This window comes from Falco naumanni, chromosome Z (genome assembly GCF_017639655.2).
Source record: "Falco naumanni isolate bFalNau1 chromosome Z, bFalNau1.pat, whole genome shotgun sequence".
Taxonomy (NCBI): Eukaryota; Metazoa; Chordata; class Aves; order Falconiformes; family Falconidae; genus Falco; species Falco naumanni.
In genome coordinates this window covers 42,600,953-42,615,413 of record NC_054080.1, presented here as the reverse complement: position 1 = coordinate 42,615,413, position 14,461 = coordinate 42,600,953, and the positions used below count along the sequence as shown (strand labels likewise).

General features: G+C 41.9%; 1 protein-coding gene across 1 annotated transcript in view; it reads left to right on the top strand.

Annotated features, from left to right (window-relative positions):
* Positions 1-14,461, top strand: part of NTRK2 (neurotrophic receptor tyrosine kinase 2) — a 210,220-nt gene that overhangs the window by 153,767 nt on the left and 41,992 nt on the right. Inside the window, exons 14-15 of the mRNA XM_040580518.1 lie at positions 4,543-4,715; positions 8,303-8,537. Coding sequence (XP_040436452.1) covers positions 4,543-4,715; positions 8,303-8,537 — 408 coding nt within the window. The remainder of the gene's footprint in view (positions 1-4,542; positions 4,716-8,302; positions 8,538-14,461) is intronic.

The window sequence follows — 14,461 nt, the reverse complement described above, 5'->3', positions numbered from 1 at the left end:
CACTCTTTGTATGGTCCTTAATAAGCATCTTGCAGGAAGCTATGGGAAGAATTACCTTTGCAGACAGGTTATGCCCATTTTTAGTTTCTCACATTGGCTCCTGAAGATGTGACTCTGGCTGCCATCAAAGAATGATTTTGTTGCTGATCTGCGCCATTGGAATGATCCCCATATAACTGAGAGGTTAATTGCCAGGTGCTTCTGTCTTTCACTATGGTACCCACCGTAGCTCACAGGTATTCTCCAATCATAGTGGAGGTCAAGGGATGGGATCTCAGTGGTGTGCAGAGAGCTAGCCAGAGGACTGTGTCCGGAGCCCACCACTGGGTGCAGGCTTTAGCAATGAATATATGTGATTATTGTTTTTTTAATTCTAAGAGGAGCAGACAGCAGATGCCAGCAGTGGAGAGCAGCTCCTCCCAGCACACAGCAAGGGCTTTAAAAGAGCTTCATCCCTGCTGGCAAAATGGCAAAACCGCAACCCACCTGTCTCTCTGCAAAATAGATTTGGTGAGCCCAGTAGGAATAGTACTTGGTGAGGAATAAGGAGGTGCCAGGAGGATTTTGGCAGTGAGGAGGCATGGTCTCACCTGCATGGGGTGAATCAGGATGGCTGGTTGTCCCTGCCAGCTGCCTGTGCCTGCTGGTTGCTGGCTAAGTGTGCTGTACCCACCTGGCCCTGAGCATCACTCAGTCTGACTCAACCTGCACCCATCTCCTTTTTGGCCAGCCGGTATCCAAAATGCTGATACATTGCTGCAGGAGTTATTTAGGAGTTATTTAGGAGCTAAGAAGCCAGAAAAATCTGGGAGGATAGAAAATCAGGCTTAGCATAAACAACTCAGTATGCCTGAGCAAAATTTTGCTCCTTGGAAGAGGAGAAAATCTGTTTTGACTTTTTGGGGGAAGCACTGAGCGTTTGGAAATGCTTTCTGTGGGTCAAACCATTTGAGCACAGGCTTAAGCACAGGTTAAGCAGATTGCAAGGGCATTGTACTAGCCTTCCCCCCAGGTGAGTTTGCACATCACATCAGTACAACATTTGCTGTGGACACTTTCAGAGAACAGAGAGTAGAAAAAGAGAAAGTTACCATTTCCTTGTGGGCCATTTTGCCATGCCACAGTGGTTGTTCAGGCCTGGATCGGTACTGTATCCTGGTAGAGTTGGATCCCCAGGCATAGTCTTGCACTAGTTCGACCTGTCCAGAGCTGGAGGTGAGGATGACTGTCAGGGCACAGGTTAGCAGCTGCCTCTGGCTTCCCTGGGAGGTTGGAGGGGGATTCACCTTGTGCTGCTGCAGGGTTGTGCTCAGCTAGCAGACTGCTATGTACATGTGGTGAAGAACATTTCCATGGCACCGTCAGAGGAAAGCCAAATATTTCCAGCTTTTAGGGTGTTGAGTTCAGAGGAGGATCAAAACCACCCCTTCATTTCTTGAGGAAATACACTACTCAGCACTTGGATGGATGGTGGTGGGAAGTAGTAGTAACAGTTTCATAGGGGAAGGCTGATAACAGTATGAAGGACAGCTGTTGTGAGAGTTCCATTACCAAGTCAAATGGTGATGTTGGTGAGAGCCACATTCCCCTGCTCTTGCACTGACTCGCCCATGAGTGCAGCTCTGGGGTGTCAGGATGGACTGGCTGTTTACACTCACTGCAGAGCACAGGTCTGCAGAGACCATATGCTACGTTGGTGCCGGGGCAGGGACTCTGTGGAGAAGAATAAGCATGGGGTGGCGGTCCAACTGGCACAAGGATGAACTCAGCAGATGTGGAGCTCCTGTAATAGCCAGTGGGTTCCTCTATTGCCCAAGGGAGCATGTCCCTTCTTAGTCACTGGACTGAATGGTTGATAAGTACGTGTCGTTTTATCTCAGTTCCTACTCAGGAAAAACTATCAGCTGATGAGAGTGCTTTGCATGCAGAACTTTGGTATACTTGTCAGTAACAATAATAAAAATACTATGTCTTTTTTCTGGCTTTGTGCTGTTACGGTTTTATATTGGTTTTGGTTTTTCTCTTGCACTGAGAACAAGCTAAATGCATTAGTCTGTCATTTCTATGTAAATTCTACATACTTATTTTTTCACTTTCCCGCCTCCTTGCCTGACTGTGTCAGCTGTCTTTCATGCATTGTGTCTATTCTGTGTGATACATGAAATAATGAGAAGGAGGTATTGCAATGGTGGGTGACAGAAATTCAAGTTGTCCCTCAGTAATAGAAACCCTGCCTAAGTTTTACCTGAGTTTTAGACCTTCGTGCATTTTGCTGTTTGACAGAAAATGCGTAATTGCTGTGGCAACTGCTCTGTCATATGATAATTTTGCTGTTTCTGTGAGATAAAAAGTGTCTTCTGAAATGTGCAGTATTATATCCTCACAGGGCAGAGCTGTCAGGTTTTTACAGTCTTTCCAGGGAAAGAGCCCGGTGGAAAGAGGATCAGTCTATGCTTCTCCATGTCAATTTTTTTTCTGGGTTGCTATTATTTAAAAATGGGGTTTGTATGAATTGTTTTTTCTAATTCTGTTGTTGAGAATAATTACAGTCCAATTGCTTTATACACGAAACCACCGAGGAGACTCAAGAGGCAACAGAATTGTTCCCAGTGATTTCATTATGTAGTGTAGATTGGACTGTGGATTGGTGCCTGTATCGTGTTAAAGCATCACCCCAGAGCTTGGAAGCATCGGAAGACATTTCAGTTCCAGTCCTTGCTTGGTTCAGATGTAATTGTGTGGGGACCATAGTGGGGAGCCAATTTGATACCCACCTTGAATGATATAGCTGTGTATATTAATATATCATAGCTTGTGAAGCTTTGATGATGCAACATCCTTGTTGCATTGTTACTGGTAAAACTTGTGGAGGAAGGATACTGGGCCTGAAGACCCATGAGATTTTTAAGTGGGACTCAGGGAAGGTGCATCTGTAGCATGAGTGATTTCTATTGCCTCTAGGATCCATAGAGCCTGAAATCCACAGGGAAAAGCCCCTGAACTTGGCAGATGGCTATCCAGTCTGCTCTGCTCCTTGTCCTCCCATCTGAACCTTATTATAGTAGCTGTTCATTTTTCAAGACCTGTGGTTGCAGCTTCACGAGTAAAGCAAGTATTTCCTCTGACAGTCATCTTTTTGTTCCTTCTCACACTTGCATAAGTATAATACAGAAAAGTGGACAGAATTGTCTCTGTTAAAGAAAAAGCTTGAACAAACCATGACTATTGCACCTAAAACCTGGGTTTGTTGGCAGGGTGATTGCACAGTATCAACTTGTTCTGTGTTTGTTCTGATGAGTGGGGTTGGTCTTATGCTCTGTATATAAATTCAGGGTAGAAAATAAAATTACTAGATGGCCAGGAAAAAAACATCATTAGTTACAATAGTGCCACTGCTTTCATGTCTTATCTTTCTTTGTATTAAGACTAGGTATAATTAAAATCCAGATGTCCAGAGCCCAGACATCAGTTTCTGTGAATAATAATTAGTGAACATTCGTAACCTGCTGTCTTTCTCTTACTGTTTTAAAAATATTGTTTGAATTAGTTTAGTGCAACAACTGTACCTTTTGAAGGTAGAGTCTAAGAGTGGTTAATCAATTAGTCAATTACAATTATTCCTCCTTCAATTCCTGTCAGAATTTGCTTTTTTTGGTGCATGAAAGTGTTTCCTTGCTAAGAATGTTTAGTTCTTAAGAAGAGATCTGAAACTGTGTATGTGTGGCAGTTAAATTAGCATTATTTCATTATATGACATTTAAGTCTTCTATTTGGTCCAGTGTTGATATATTTCCTTCAAAATGAAAATATGCAAGAGTTTAGAGCTGTATAAATAAAAGTGGGTGAAAAAAATCGACACTCCAGAATTCTGATCTGCATCTACTTCCTCTCTATCAATTTAGGATTGGTCCTCCAGTTACTTACACATACGTTTAATCTTAGGTATCTGAGTAGTTTTACTGAATTTCAAATGAGTTTCTGGCTGGTGTCTTGAGGTTTTAAGTTCTGCTTCCAGGGACATACCCTTGTGTAAATCTACCTAATGTACATACAGTACACCATAGGGGCCAACATCAGCAACAGTGACGTTAGTAATACATGAAGAATGCATCCACTTTCCCACTAAGTATTTTAAGCAAGCAGATTTTTTATTTTAAAGAACTTACAAGGAAGGTAAATACCAACAGAATACTAGGGTTTGCCTAAGTTAAATGCTAAAGGGTGTGAACCAGCTGTGTACTAGTATATTTTGTGGATAAGACCAGTTTATTTGTTCTGTGTTTGGAAAACACTTGGATCATGAGTATTCCTCTTACAACAAAAATTGTTTGAGGTGATGTGTGGCAGGAGAATGAAAATTATACTGACAATATTTAATTGCATTTAAACATTACATCTGCATTTCTAAAAGAGTTACTAAAAAAGTACTTCCTCCATGCTTTATGCAGTAGGCTGTCCTTATGTTACCCTTACAGTGCCATCCTACATTTGCCACCTTCAGTGAATATCTCCCCTTCCTTAAATTTTTGTTTTCTCTGCCAGACACTGAAGGATGCCAGTGACAATGCCCGCAAGGATTTCCACCGCGAGGCAGAGCTGCTAACTAACCTACAACATGAGCACATCGTCAAGTTCTACGGCGTCTGTGTTGAGGGTGATCCACTCATCATGGTCTTTGAATACATGAAGCATGGAGATCTTAACAAATTCCTCAGGTAGATCCATGAACATATGTTGTGCTGCTGAGCCAGAAGTGGGCAGAGAAGATAGGTGTTCGTGGTACTTAATGTTAAATTTACTACTACCACTGGAAAATGATGATGTCTAGGAGTACAAATTTGTGCAGCTCTCATCTTCTGTCCTGGGATGTGGGGCCTGTTTCTTTGCTTGTTTGGAATTACTATTAAGTCAAGTCTTATGCTTTGCACCAAACAAATAGGAACAAAAGAAATATTGTTTCCAATATATTTCAGCATATTCTGAAATGTTTGGTTATAAATCTTACAGTGGGAATAATTTTCTTGCAGGCTTTCTGGTAGCACTTGGGAATATCCCACTCAACACCTATCCCTATCTGTAGGCGTCTAAGAGCTTTTGAAATCTAACCCTTTTCTCTTCCCTCCTCTGTGTTTTGGAAAGACTGGCATTAACCTGAAGCAAGAAAACTGCGCCATGGAAACCAGTGCAGTAGAAAATGCTACATCTTTATTATTATTACCCAGATTAGGGCTTTATTTCAAAAAGCTGTTCAGGAGTGTGCATCAGGAATTGAAATCTGGCAGTAAACCAGTCATAAATAAATAGATGATATCTAAGGTTCACAATAATAGGTAACACATGAACCAGGAAGTTATGAACACTGGTCTTGTGTTTGTGCCATTTCCACAAGCCTGCACTTGTTGGCATAAAAACAAACAGTTAAGAGACAGCCTTTGCTCCTATGTAAAGAAAAAAAAAATGCATAAGGGACTGTTCTTTCATGGTCTTCTATGTCATCTTCATCAAAGGATGTTACAAAGGCATTTCAATGTACTGAGATCTCTCCTGCTGAAGATAACTAGGGTTACCACTATTTTTGAAAGTTATCTATGACAAAGCTGTAAACCAATCAAAACTACTGTCCCTTTAAATGGGTTCAGGTTTTCTATCTGACTGAAATGGCTAGTGATTGCTAGTGTCACCATTTGTGCATTTCTGATAGCCTGCGTGAAATGAGTTTGTGGTCTTTCTAATCTCTGCTGAACCAGTAGCCACACTGTAAAAGCAAATTACATCAACTAGCATCCTCCCTTATTAGCAAGGCTGCCAGCTTTGGCAGGGAGGCTAGGGCTTGAACTGGAATGCAGAGCAAACACTACCGCTTTTTCCAGACTGATTATCTCTCTGGCAGAGGATTTAAGTATATTGTCAGAGCCATGTCAGGGCATTTCCATTTGCCTGCTTGGACCTCTGCTATGGATCACGAGAGAACTGCAGTTTCCTAAGATGCCATCCCAGTACTTTTCAGAACATTGAATTTCCATTAGGAGAAGCCAGATTCGTAGCTGGAAAGAAGTAATTTCTTACTTCACAAGAAATACTTACTCTTTCATTCTTTTCGTTTGTCCTTTTCTTACCTTGTAACTCAGATTCTGAATTACTGGACAGAAAGGTTGTTTAGCAGACAGTATATTTCTTACTTCAGGTCTTTGTTAAGAATTATAAGTCATTATCGATCAGCATAAAAAGATGGTGCTGGGATAAGCTGTTAAACCTAAGCCCCAGTTTGTCATTCCTCTCACATTTGCTGCAGCTTGTGCTGCAGATAGAGGTGGTGCAAGCCGGCGGTCACAGCCCCTATTTCTTACCCTGCAGCGCCACCAAAGGCTGTCAGGGGAAAATGAATCGAAATGTAACTCAAACGAGCCCTGCTGCCTGCCTGCAGCCAAAGCCTGTTCAGATCTAGGACGAAAGCCCCGAAGTCATGCCTGCCCTGTGCTTGTTCTAAGTAGTGGAGGATGATGTGGATCCGAAGAAATCTCTGTCTATGTTCCTGGCTGTTGCAGAGACTGAGGAGCACCTCATTTACAGCCACCGCTACGAGGACAAGCAAGGTGGATGGAGTGTTAAGAATAATCCGAAAGTTTCATTAGGTACAGACCCTGTTCTCAAGGAAGCTAGCAAAAGATGAAGAGTTCTCTAATTCAGTGACTCAGAGCTCCTTGTCTGAGAGCAGTCATTAAAAAAAAATCCATGCAATGAAAAGGTACAGTGTGTTTCAATAGGTATTTGCCTGTGAGTCTTGGTTGGAGATTTCGTATCCTCCTGTTTATTTGGCCCCAACCCAGACCAGCTGAATGGCTGCCTGTATGTAACCTGTGGCAGAGCGCTTCTTTGCCTGGTGCCAGATTCAGTCCCAGCAATACTATATACCCTTCTTCGTTTCTTTCTCATATCTGTCACTTTGCACATGAAATTCTTCCCCTGGGGCAATTTTAATATCATATTTCTAATAGGTAGTGTCAGATTCGATCTCACAAATTTTGATTAATTTGCAACTCTTTTCCAAACTCCTGTGCCCTTCCTCTAGGGATGAATTAAGGCCTTAGCTCTATTGATTAGAAAGGTGATCCTTTGAAACTCCTCTTTGTAGGAAGGAAGGACTTTTGAGAGAAAATAAAAAACAGTTCTAGAGTATTTGTCAAAAACAAGTAGAGAAGGGGAAGAGGAGAGGTGGTCTCTTAGAAGCAATAGTCTTCAGGAACAGAATTAAAAAAGCTTTTGAAAACACAGAACAATGGAATGGATGGAAAGGGATATTCAGAATATTAAAAGGTGTATCAAATGAGTAATGATTGCCAGATGACCTCATTAGTTGGATAAGGATTAGCACATAATACTCACTATAAAATGTTGTGTATACAAACGTTTGTAGCTGTATGTCCAGGATACTAGGTTGTTATACTTGTATATCAGAGATAACATAGTTAAGACATGTTCCAGTGCTGGCTTTCCAAATGCAAAATGGCTCTCCCTCTGCTGGAGTATATGCAAGTTTCTCATTAATCAGTTGATTATTACATCTTAGGGCCAAGCTAGGTCTTGAAAATCTTGTATTTCTGAAGCTGTTTAGTTGTTCCAAATGATGTGTGCTTTGTGTCCTCTTTCTGTTGTCAAGAATTCCTGTGTCAGGCAGGATTCACCCTTCATGATGAAATGAGGAAAAAAGGTTTCCTGCTGTGCATTTGAATAAGAAATTGGAAGTGTAAATCTAAAATTGCTGCCTTGTTTCTCAGATGGCATCTCAGAAGTTAACTGTTTCTTCTGTAAGAAAAGATGGGAGAGTCAATGGCCTGTCTCCCTGTAGAAATCAGCAAATGCTGGTCATAGGAAAAATGATGCTATGCATGCCGCTTCATTGCCTTTCACTCTGTTGCCTTTCGCTCTTACAGAGTGGTAAGGTTTTCTTTCCTCAGTTACTGAACACCTACATTTGCCAGCCTTTCTCCAGAAAACGTTGCTAGAACAGAATACAAAGAAAGGTGGTAGTAGTATTGGACAGAAGGGTATTATTATGAATGCATATGCCTTATTCCAACATCCCGTTGTGTAATGCTCTTCACACCACCTGTCTTTCACACAATGAAGGAAAACAGTAAATGAAAGAAGCCAAGATAGAAATTTTCTGCTATTTCACCAATGTGTAACCCTTTTAGTTATTATATTTGAGCAAGTTAATTGTGTGGTTTTCGGCTCACTAATGCCCTTCACCTCTCCAGCTTAGCACATGGCCTGTCACTTAATCAGCTTCTGCTTTTTGTAGGGCACATGGACCAGATGCAGTACTGATGGCAGAAGGCAACCGTCCTGCTGAGCTGACCCAATCCCAGATGCTTCACATTGCCCAGCAGATTGCAGCTGGTATGGTTTACCTGGCATCACAGCACTTCGTGCATCGGGATCTTGCTACCCGGAATTGTCTGGTTGGTGAGAACCTGCTGGTGAAGATTGGGGATTTTGGGATGTCTAGAGATGTGTACAGCACAGACTACTATAGGGTAAGTGAACTGCTGTAATTGGTAATATCCTAGGTCTCTTTCAGTCATCTTACCCTATTGATGTGACTGATTCTGTTGTTACACTTTACCATCTGTCAGGTAATTTAGAAGTTGGCATATGGAGAATGTAGTTTTGAGTTACGAATTTTTGGTAAATTTGGAAAGAGTTAATCAGATTAAGATTGGCATGTCTTGTTCTTATGTTGGCTTTATAATAATAAATCACAGAAAGGTCTTTTTCTCTGGGCATGTTTGCTTGGCTTTAGTGAAGGAGAAGCAGCAGCAGATGAAAAGGAAGAATGGGTAATCAAATTCGGTCCAACACTTTGAATTTATTAAAATATGTTCTTATATATTGCTAAAAAAATGGAGGTATTGTATCATGTTTGTTTACTAGAGGAGTTGTAAGTACTGGACAGGAGCACTGAACCAGTTATTTTACTCAGGAAGACACTAGGTGAGAAACTTTTATATACTTAGCACCTGGAAGGCTGTCAGTAAGTTTTTCCTGCCTTAAGCCACATCTTTAGTCCTACTGCTTATGGTTGAAGAGTTTTGTGGTGGGTAAGAGTAGCCTGTCACGCTTGTTCATTCTGGCCCAGGACATTTTCCCTAAGCTTCATTGCCATAAAATGATCTCTGAAGTTTGCAAAAGGCCTCTGCAATTGCCAAGATAAACAGGTCTGTGTAGATTAATTACTGTTGTTGATGTCTTTGTACTATATGGCAAGTCATGTAATTGACAGCATTTGCTGTTTGCTACCAAGTTTGTCATTTCATGATTGGAACTGAAGCTATTGGGCGTTTGTGGTTTGGGGAGGGAAATCTGTGGCCAGCAGTTAGTTATAAACCCTAGAGTTTAACCTATAAGATAAGCACCTCAGCATCTTTGAGCACATTTTATGTATCTGCCTCTCACATGACTTGTTGCCAGTGAATTCTTTATAAATAAAATGAATACCTCTTCTTTAGCCACCTAATTTGGGCTGCTGTGTCCATAAAGGTGAGTATCACCTCAGCATCAGTGTTTGGGATGCCCGGAAAAAGATTGTCTACATTTGGCTGGGGCTGGGCAGGGCAGGAGAAGCTCCACACAAGAATTACTGTTGAGTGTTGTTTCACTTAACAGCTGAGAAGTAACGGTCTCTTCTATTCTTTGGCTTTCCTTTCAAGAGGCAAACCTAGTATTTAGTAAATATAAGAGCCAGATTCCTCTTATATTTTGTTGTTTTGGAAACTTGGCACTTCAAGCTATTTGGTCAATGTAAAACAAGCATGACTGCACTTCAGAACTTGGAAGAATATACAGAATGGTAATGACTGACTCTATGTTTGCAAGGACACCAGTGAGCATCAAAGGCCAGGGTTTCTTGGTTTTGCATCTAAAATATGAGCAATACTTTTTGGAACTGGAGGCGTGTGTCTGTTCTGTACTTCAGTGAGACTAGATCTGTTTACCACGTTCTTCATTACATGTAAGAATGAATGTCCATGCTGTACAGTAAGTGTTCGCAAAGGCCTTGACGAGCAGCATTTTTGAACAATAAGTGCTCTGCTTATTTTTGGAAAATAAGCAACAGAAAAACTACCTGCAAAAAGGGATGGAAGCTAAGTAATCATATGGGCTTCCTGGGAACAACTGAGAACTGGCACAGGTATGTAATAGTGTACTGACATGGTGTCATCTTACCTGCTGGTGTACCTCTGGGTTTAATCTTTGAGTCTTACGCATGAACACTCAAGGAATGCTTCTACCCAACGAAGCATGAATTTAGAACAAGACCCATGACCTGGAGGAATCAGGGGTTCACCAAAGGAAATTCTGTGTGACCTGAAGAGTCCTTGGGTATCTCTCAAAGGACCTCATTCAAGGGGTACACTGCATTCCTCACTGCCTCTTATACAGAACCACCCTGTTCTTTCCTTCTTCCTCACTTTTTTTTTTTTTTGAGGCCAGGAGGGGATCTGTGGGGTCCAGGGTGGAGCAGAAAGAAGAAGAAAGAGGGAGTAGTGTGTAGAGGGTGCAGTCATGGATGCGAGAGAGGGAATGAATAAGGCAGGAAAGTTAAGTGCAGAGAGGTGTTAGTAAAAGACACAAGTGTGAATGAAGGGAGAAGGCAGACAGGTGTCAGAGGGGATGAATGAAGATGTAAAGTAGCATGCATCCATCCAAATTGATGGTGTAAGCTTGTAGTATGATGGATGGGTATGAAACTTAAAAGTTGGGTAGTTGCTTGTTCTGCACAGTGAAAAAAACAAGAAAGACTATTTCTCTGGCTCCTTGTGTTCCAGCTGGCTTCTAGCTGGGGTAAAGGAGGGTCAGAGCCACAGCCTGCCATGCCACCATATTTCACAGCGGTAAAAATTGGAAGTTAACAGTTGAGCCTGTGAGGGTTTGGCCTGCCCTGCTTGGGCCCTATGCAGGCTGGTGAGAAGCTGGTCATGAAACAGTCAAGGCTATAATGATTTCCCATACAGTTGCCTGGAGAATTATATCCATGGCAAGCCTAAGTAATGAAACTGTCAGCAATGACACTGGGATGGCACTGACCTCCCATACCTAATTGTTTATAGCAGGCTAAGTCTTTTTAACTGCTCAGTCTTAATCACATACATAGAAGCAATTCTTCCCCAACCTTGACAGCTTTATCTGATGCATGTTGGAAGTATTTACACAGCTCCAAAAAGCTCTGCGAGAAATGGTTCATCATTTGTGGTTTTTAATACACTGGATTCAGGTTTTTGGGGGGATCCTACTACCCTGTCAGGATGTTAGATTTGCCTGGAATGATTATTTATAGCTTCTTTCTCTAAAATAAGGATGATCCTCAGTCCTTGTTCACTGTTAAGGTTGTTAATGACATTTTGCATTGAATCAGCTCAGTTGTTAAGAGATGCTTCTGGGAAGAGGGGGAGAGAAATAACCCTTGAGCTGGAAATACATGTGATGCATGGCCCTAATTCGACAAACTTTCCTTTTTCTCCTCCATTCTTTCTTCCTTTCTTTTTCATCAGGCAGGAATCTTGTGGGTGGGGGTACCCCTGGAGTACATGCTAGCATTCAGTGTAGCAGCAATAGTTTTGGGAGTCAGACCAGAGCCTGGGGATGCAGAAAAACTGCAGCGGCTTTTCTTACCCAGCACTGCTATCCACCCCAGGCCAAACTAACAGGACTGTCAAGTAATTAATTTGGTCTATGTGCCAAACAGCTCCAGCAACACTCAGCTGCACTGTAGTCCTTGTAGTACAGTGGATTATTTCACAAAGTTATTTACTTGCAGAGCTTAGGTCTCAGGTTCCTTAGGGGCTTTTGTGTGTTTTGTTGATGCCTGTTTTTTGTTGTTTGGAATCCCAGCCCCCACAGGTCAAGGTTTCCCTTCTTTCCCTCTGATACCCAGGTAGTATGACTCATCAGCAGCTTTCAGTGGCTTAAAGTATTGACATTCAATCATGGGAACAACTACTTTGCTAATATTTGTTCTTGCACTCAGAGATAGTACATCAGGCCCTTTTTAGGCTTCCAGTTCAGGTCTGCATGTGGTTGATCAGTACTTGGTCTTAAAATACTTCTCTGCATTTCTTTATCATAAGAAAAAAGCTTTAAAAAAAGAAGTAAAAAAAAAAAAAAAAGTTGTCTTATTCCAGTACTTGGAAAAACTTAACAGGTCAGCCAACTACAGGCTTGAGCCAATATTTTGGATGAAACTGTGATCTCACCAGAGTGAGCAAGAGCATTGTCATTAACTTCATTAGGACCAGAATTTCACCCTTCCACATTTTTATGTTTGTCCAGTGAAGGATAGAGACTCTGTTTCTGATTTAGATTTATGGAGCTCAGTTGTGTAATCCCTACTTAGCTATTGTATAGCTTACTTGCCTTTATGGAACAGCACAAGGAACAGTGGAGAAAACAACCTTTCCCCTGCTTGTACAAACCGTGCAAGGATCTGTCAAAAGGCTGGGGCTATTAGTGAGGTTTCCATCTTTCTTTAGGCCCCAAAGGAGAGAGAGGTTCCTAAGTCACAAATTAGCTTCCTCCACTTCTGGCACAGGTGGGGCAGGACCAAGAGGATGTATTTAAGTGGAAAGTCCACTGACTCAGTTTCTCTTTAAAGTTTTGTACCATGTTTTGCTAGTTAAAGAGAGCATAGCATGTAGGATTGGAAGAAGCAACACAGGTTACTGAGTCTTGCAGGAACCTTTCTAGTCTTGCAGGAAGCCAAGCAGTAGGGTAGGAGGAGGTACATGTCTCAGACCTCCTCAAGCCACATGGAAAACCCTAACACTCATTAACACTTCAGCCCCTTCTAAATGAGGCACCAAACCCCATAAATATCCCAGTCTGCCAGGGAATAGAGGAGGTGTCAAGGGTATCAACAGTGTCCTAAGCACCTAAAGAGAAATTATGTTTGGCAACAATTCCTGAGTTACCCAGAGAAGCCGTGGATGTCCCCTCCCTGGAAGTGCTCAAGGCCAGGTTGGATGGTGTTTCAGCAGCCTGGTCTAGTGGAAGGTGTCCATACCTGTGACAAGGGGGTTGGAACTAGGTGATCTTTAAGGTCCCTTCCAACCCAAACCATTCTGATTCTATGATTCCTTGATCTTAGAAAATCAGCCACACATGACACATAACAGGAGGTGACAGCAATCCCCATCAGTCTGTCTCAGGGAGAACTACCTTCTAAGCTGGCAAACTGTAATGTGATGAGTGCATGAGGCAGATGCAGCAGCCTGTGGCATTACTGGATTTTGGTGACAACCCTCAGAGCACATCTGGCCCTGTTGCCTGTCCTCAGTGCCTCAGAGCAGTGTGGGAACTGAAGTTGACCCCAGAGGCAGATCATACAGCAAGAGGGAAAACAAAAATGCAGGTGGCCAACACAAGTCCTGAAGAAAGACATTAGTTAATAAGTCAATACAGAGCAGTGTGCAAAATGCTGACAGGCTTCTTCTCAAGTATCTCTCAGGTATACCACCAAATTGGATATCAGCAGTCTTGTGTCACTGAAGCTTGAACTTCTAACTCCTGGATTACTCCTGTCCTGTCACACAGCCCCTTCCGTCAAAGTGTATGTTGCAAATAAGTAGGATCATGCTGCCAGAGCTTTCCCTGGAAGGCTGTTCCACAACCTCACTGTCCTAATGGCTGCAAATTTTGTTTTTTTATCAGCAGCCTGGATTAACTCATGACTAAAGTACACCTCCTTGATCACATTATACTCCTCCCTTCCTAGCTTTTACATTTCAAGTGCATTTAGAAGAAGTGCTCCTTTCCTCTCCCAAACTGTTTTGGAGGGTTAAAAAAAGCACACTGTCAGAAGAAATGGTTCTTAATTTTTCTTCTCATAGTAGCCTTCTCCCATGACTTTCAGTGTATGAAACAGTAGTTTCTGTGTCTCTTTCTGCTACAGACATCACTAGAACTATGAGCAGTATTTTCCAAATGAGATTTTGCCCATTCTTGGATCAGAGGCGCTTCCCAGCCTCTCATGAAAACGTGCTGCATGGTACATCCTAGACTTGCATAGCCTTGTGTCTTTGGCACACAGTCACTGTATTGTCAAACAGTTCCCTGGGCCATTCTCATCTTCCATTCCTTCCAAATGAAGAACATCCCTTAAGTTTTCGGTTTCAATCCCTCACTGAATGGTTTTGTAGTACGAACTGCCACATTTTGTGGCTGTTGTATCTCTCTTAGTTTTAGCGTCTTTGGAGGTTGCTTTTTTTAAAAAAAAATAATAAAATTCAGGTCTTGTCTGATTTGGTGGTGAGTAAATAACTAAAGAAACAGAATCATGGTACCAAAAAATAAACAGCTGAGGCAGTGAGAAAGAGTTGTAAGGAAGATTCCTGGATTTTTGTGGCTTTGTTTCTTAATGTTTTACTTCTTTATTACTTCTATTTAATGTTAACATTAAGTAAGC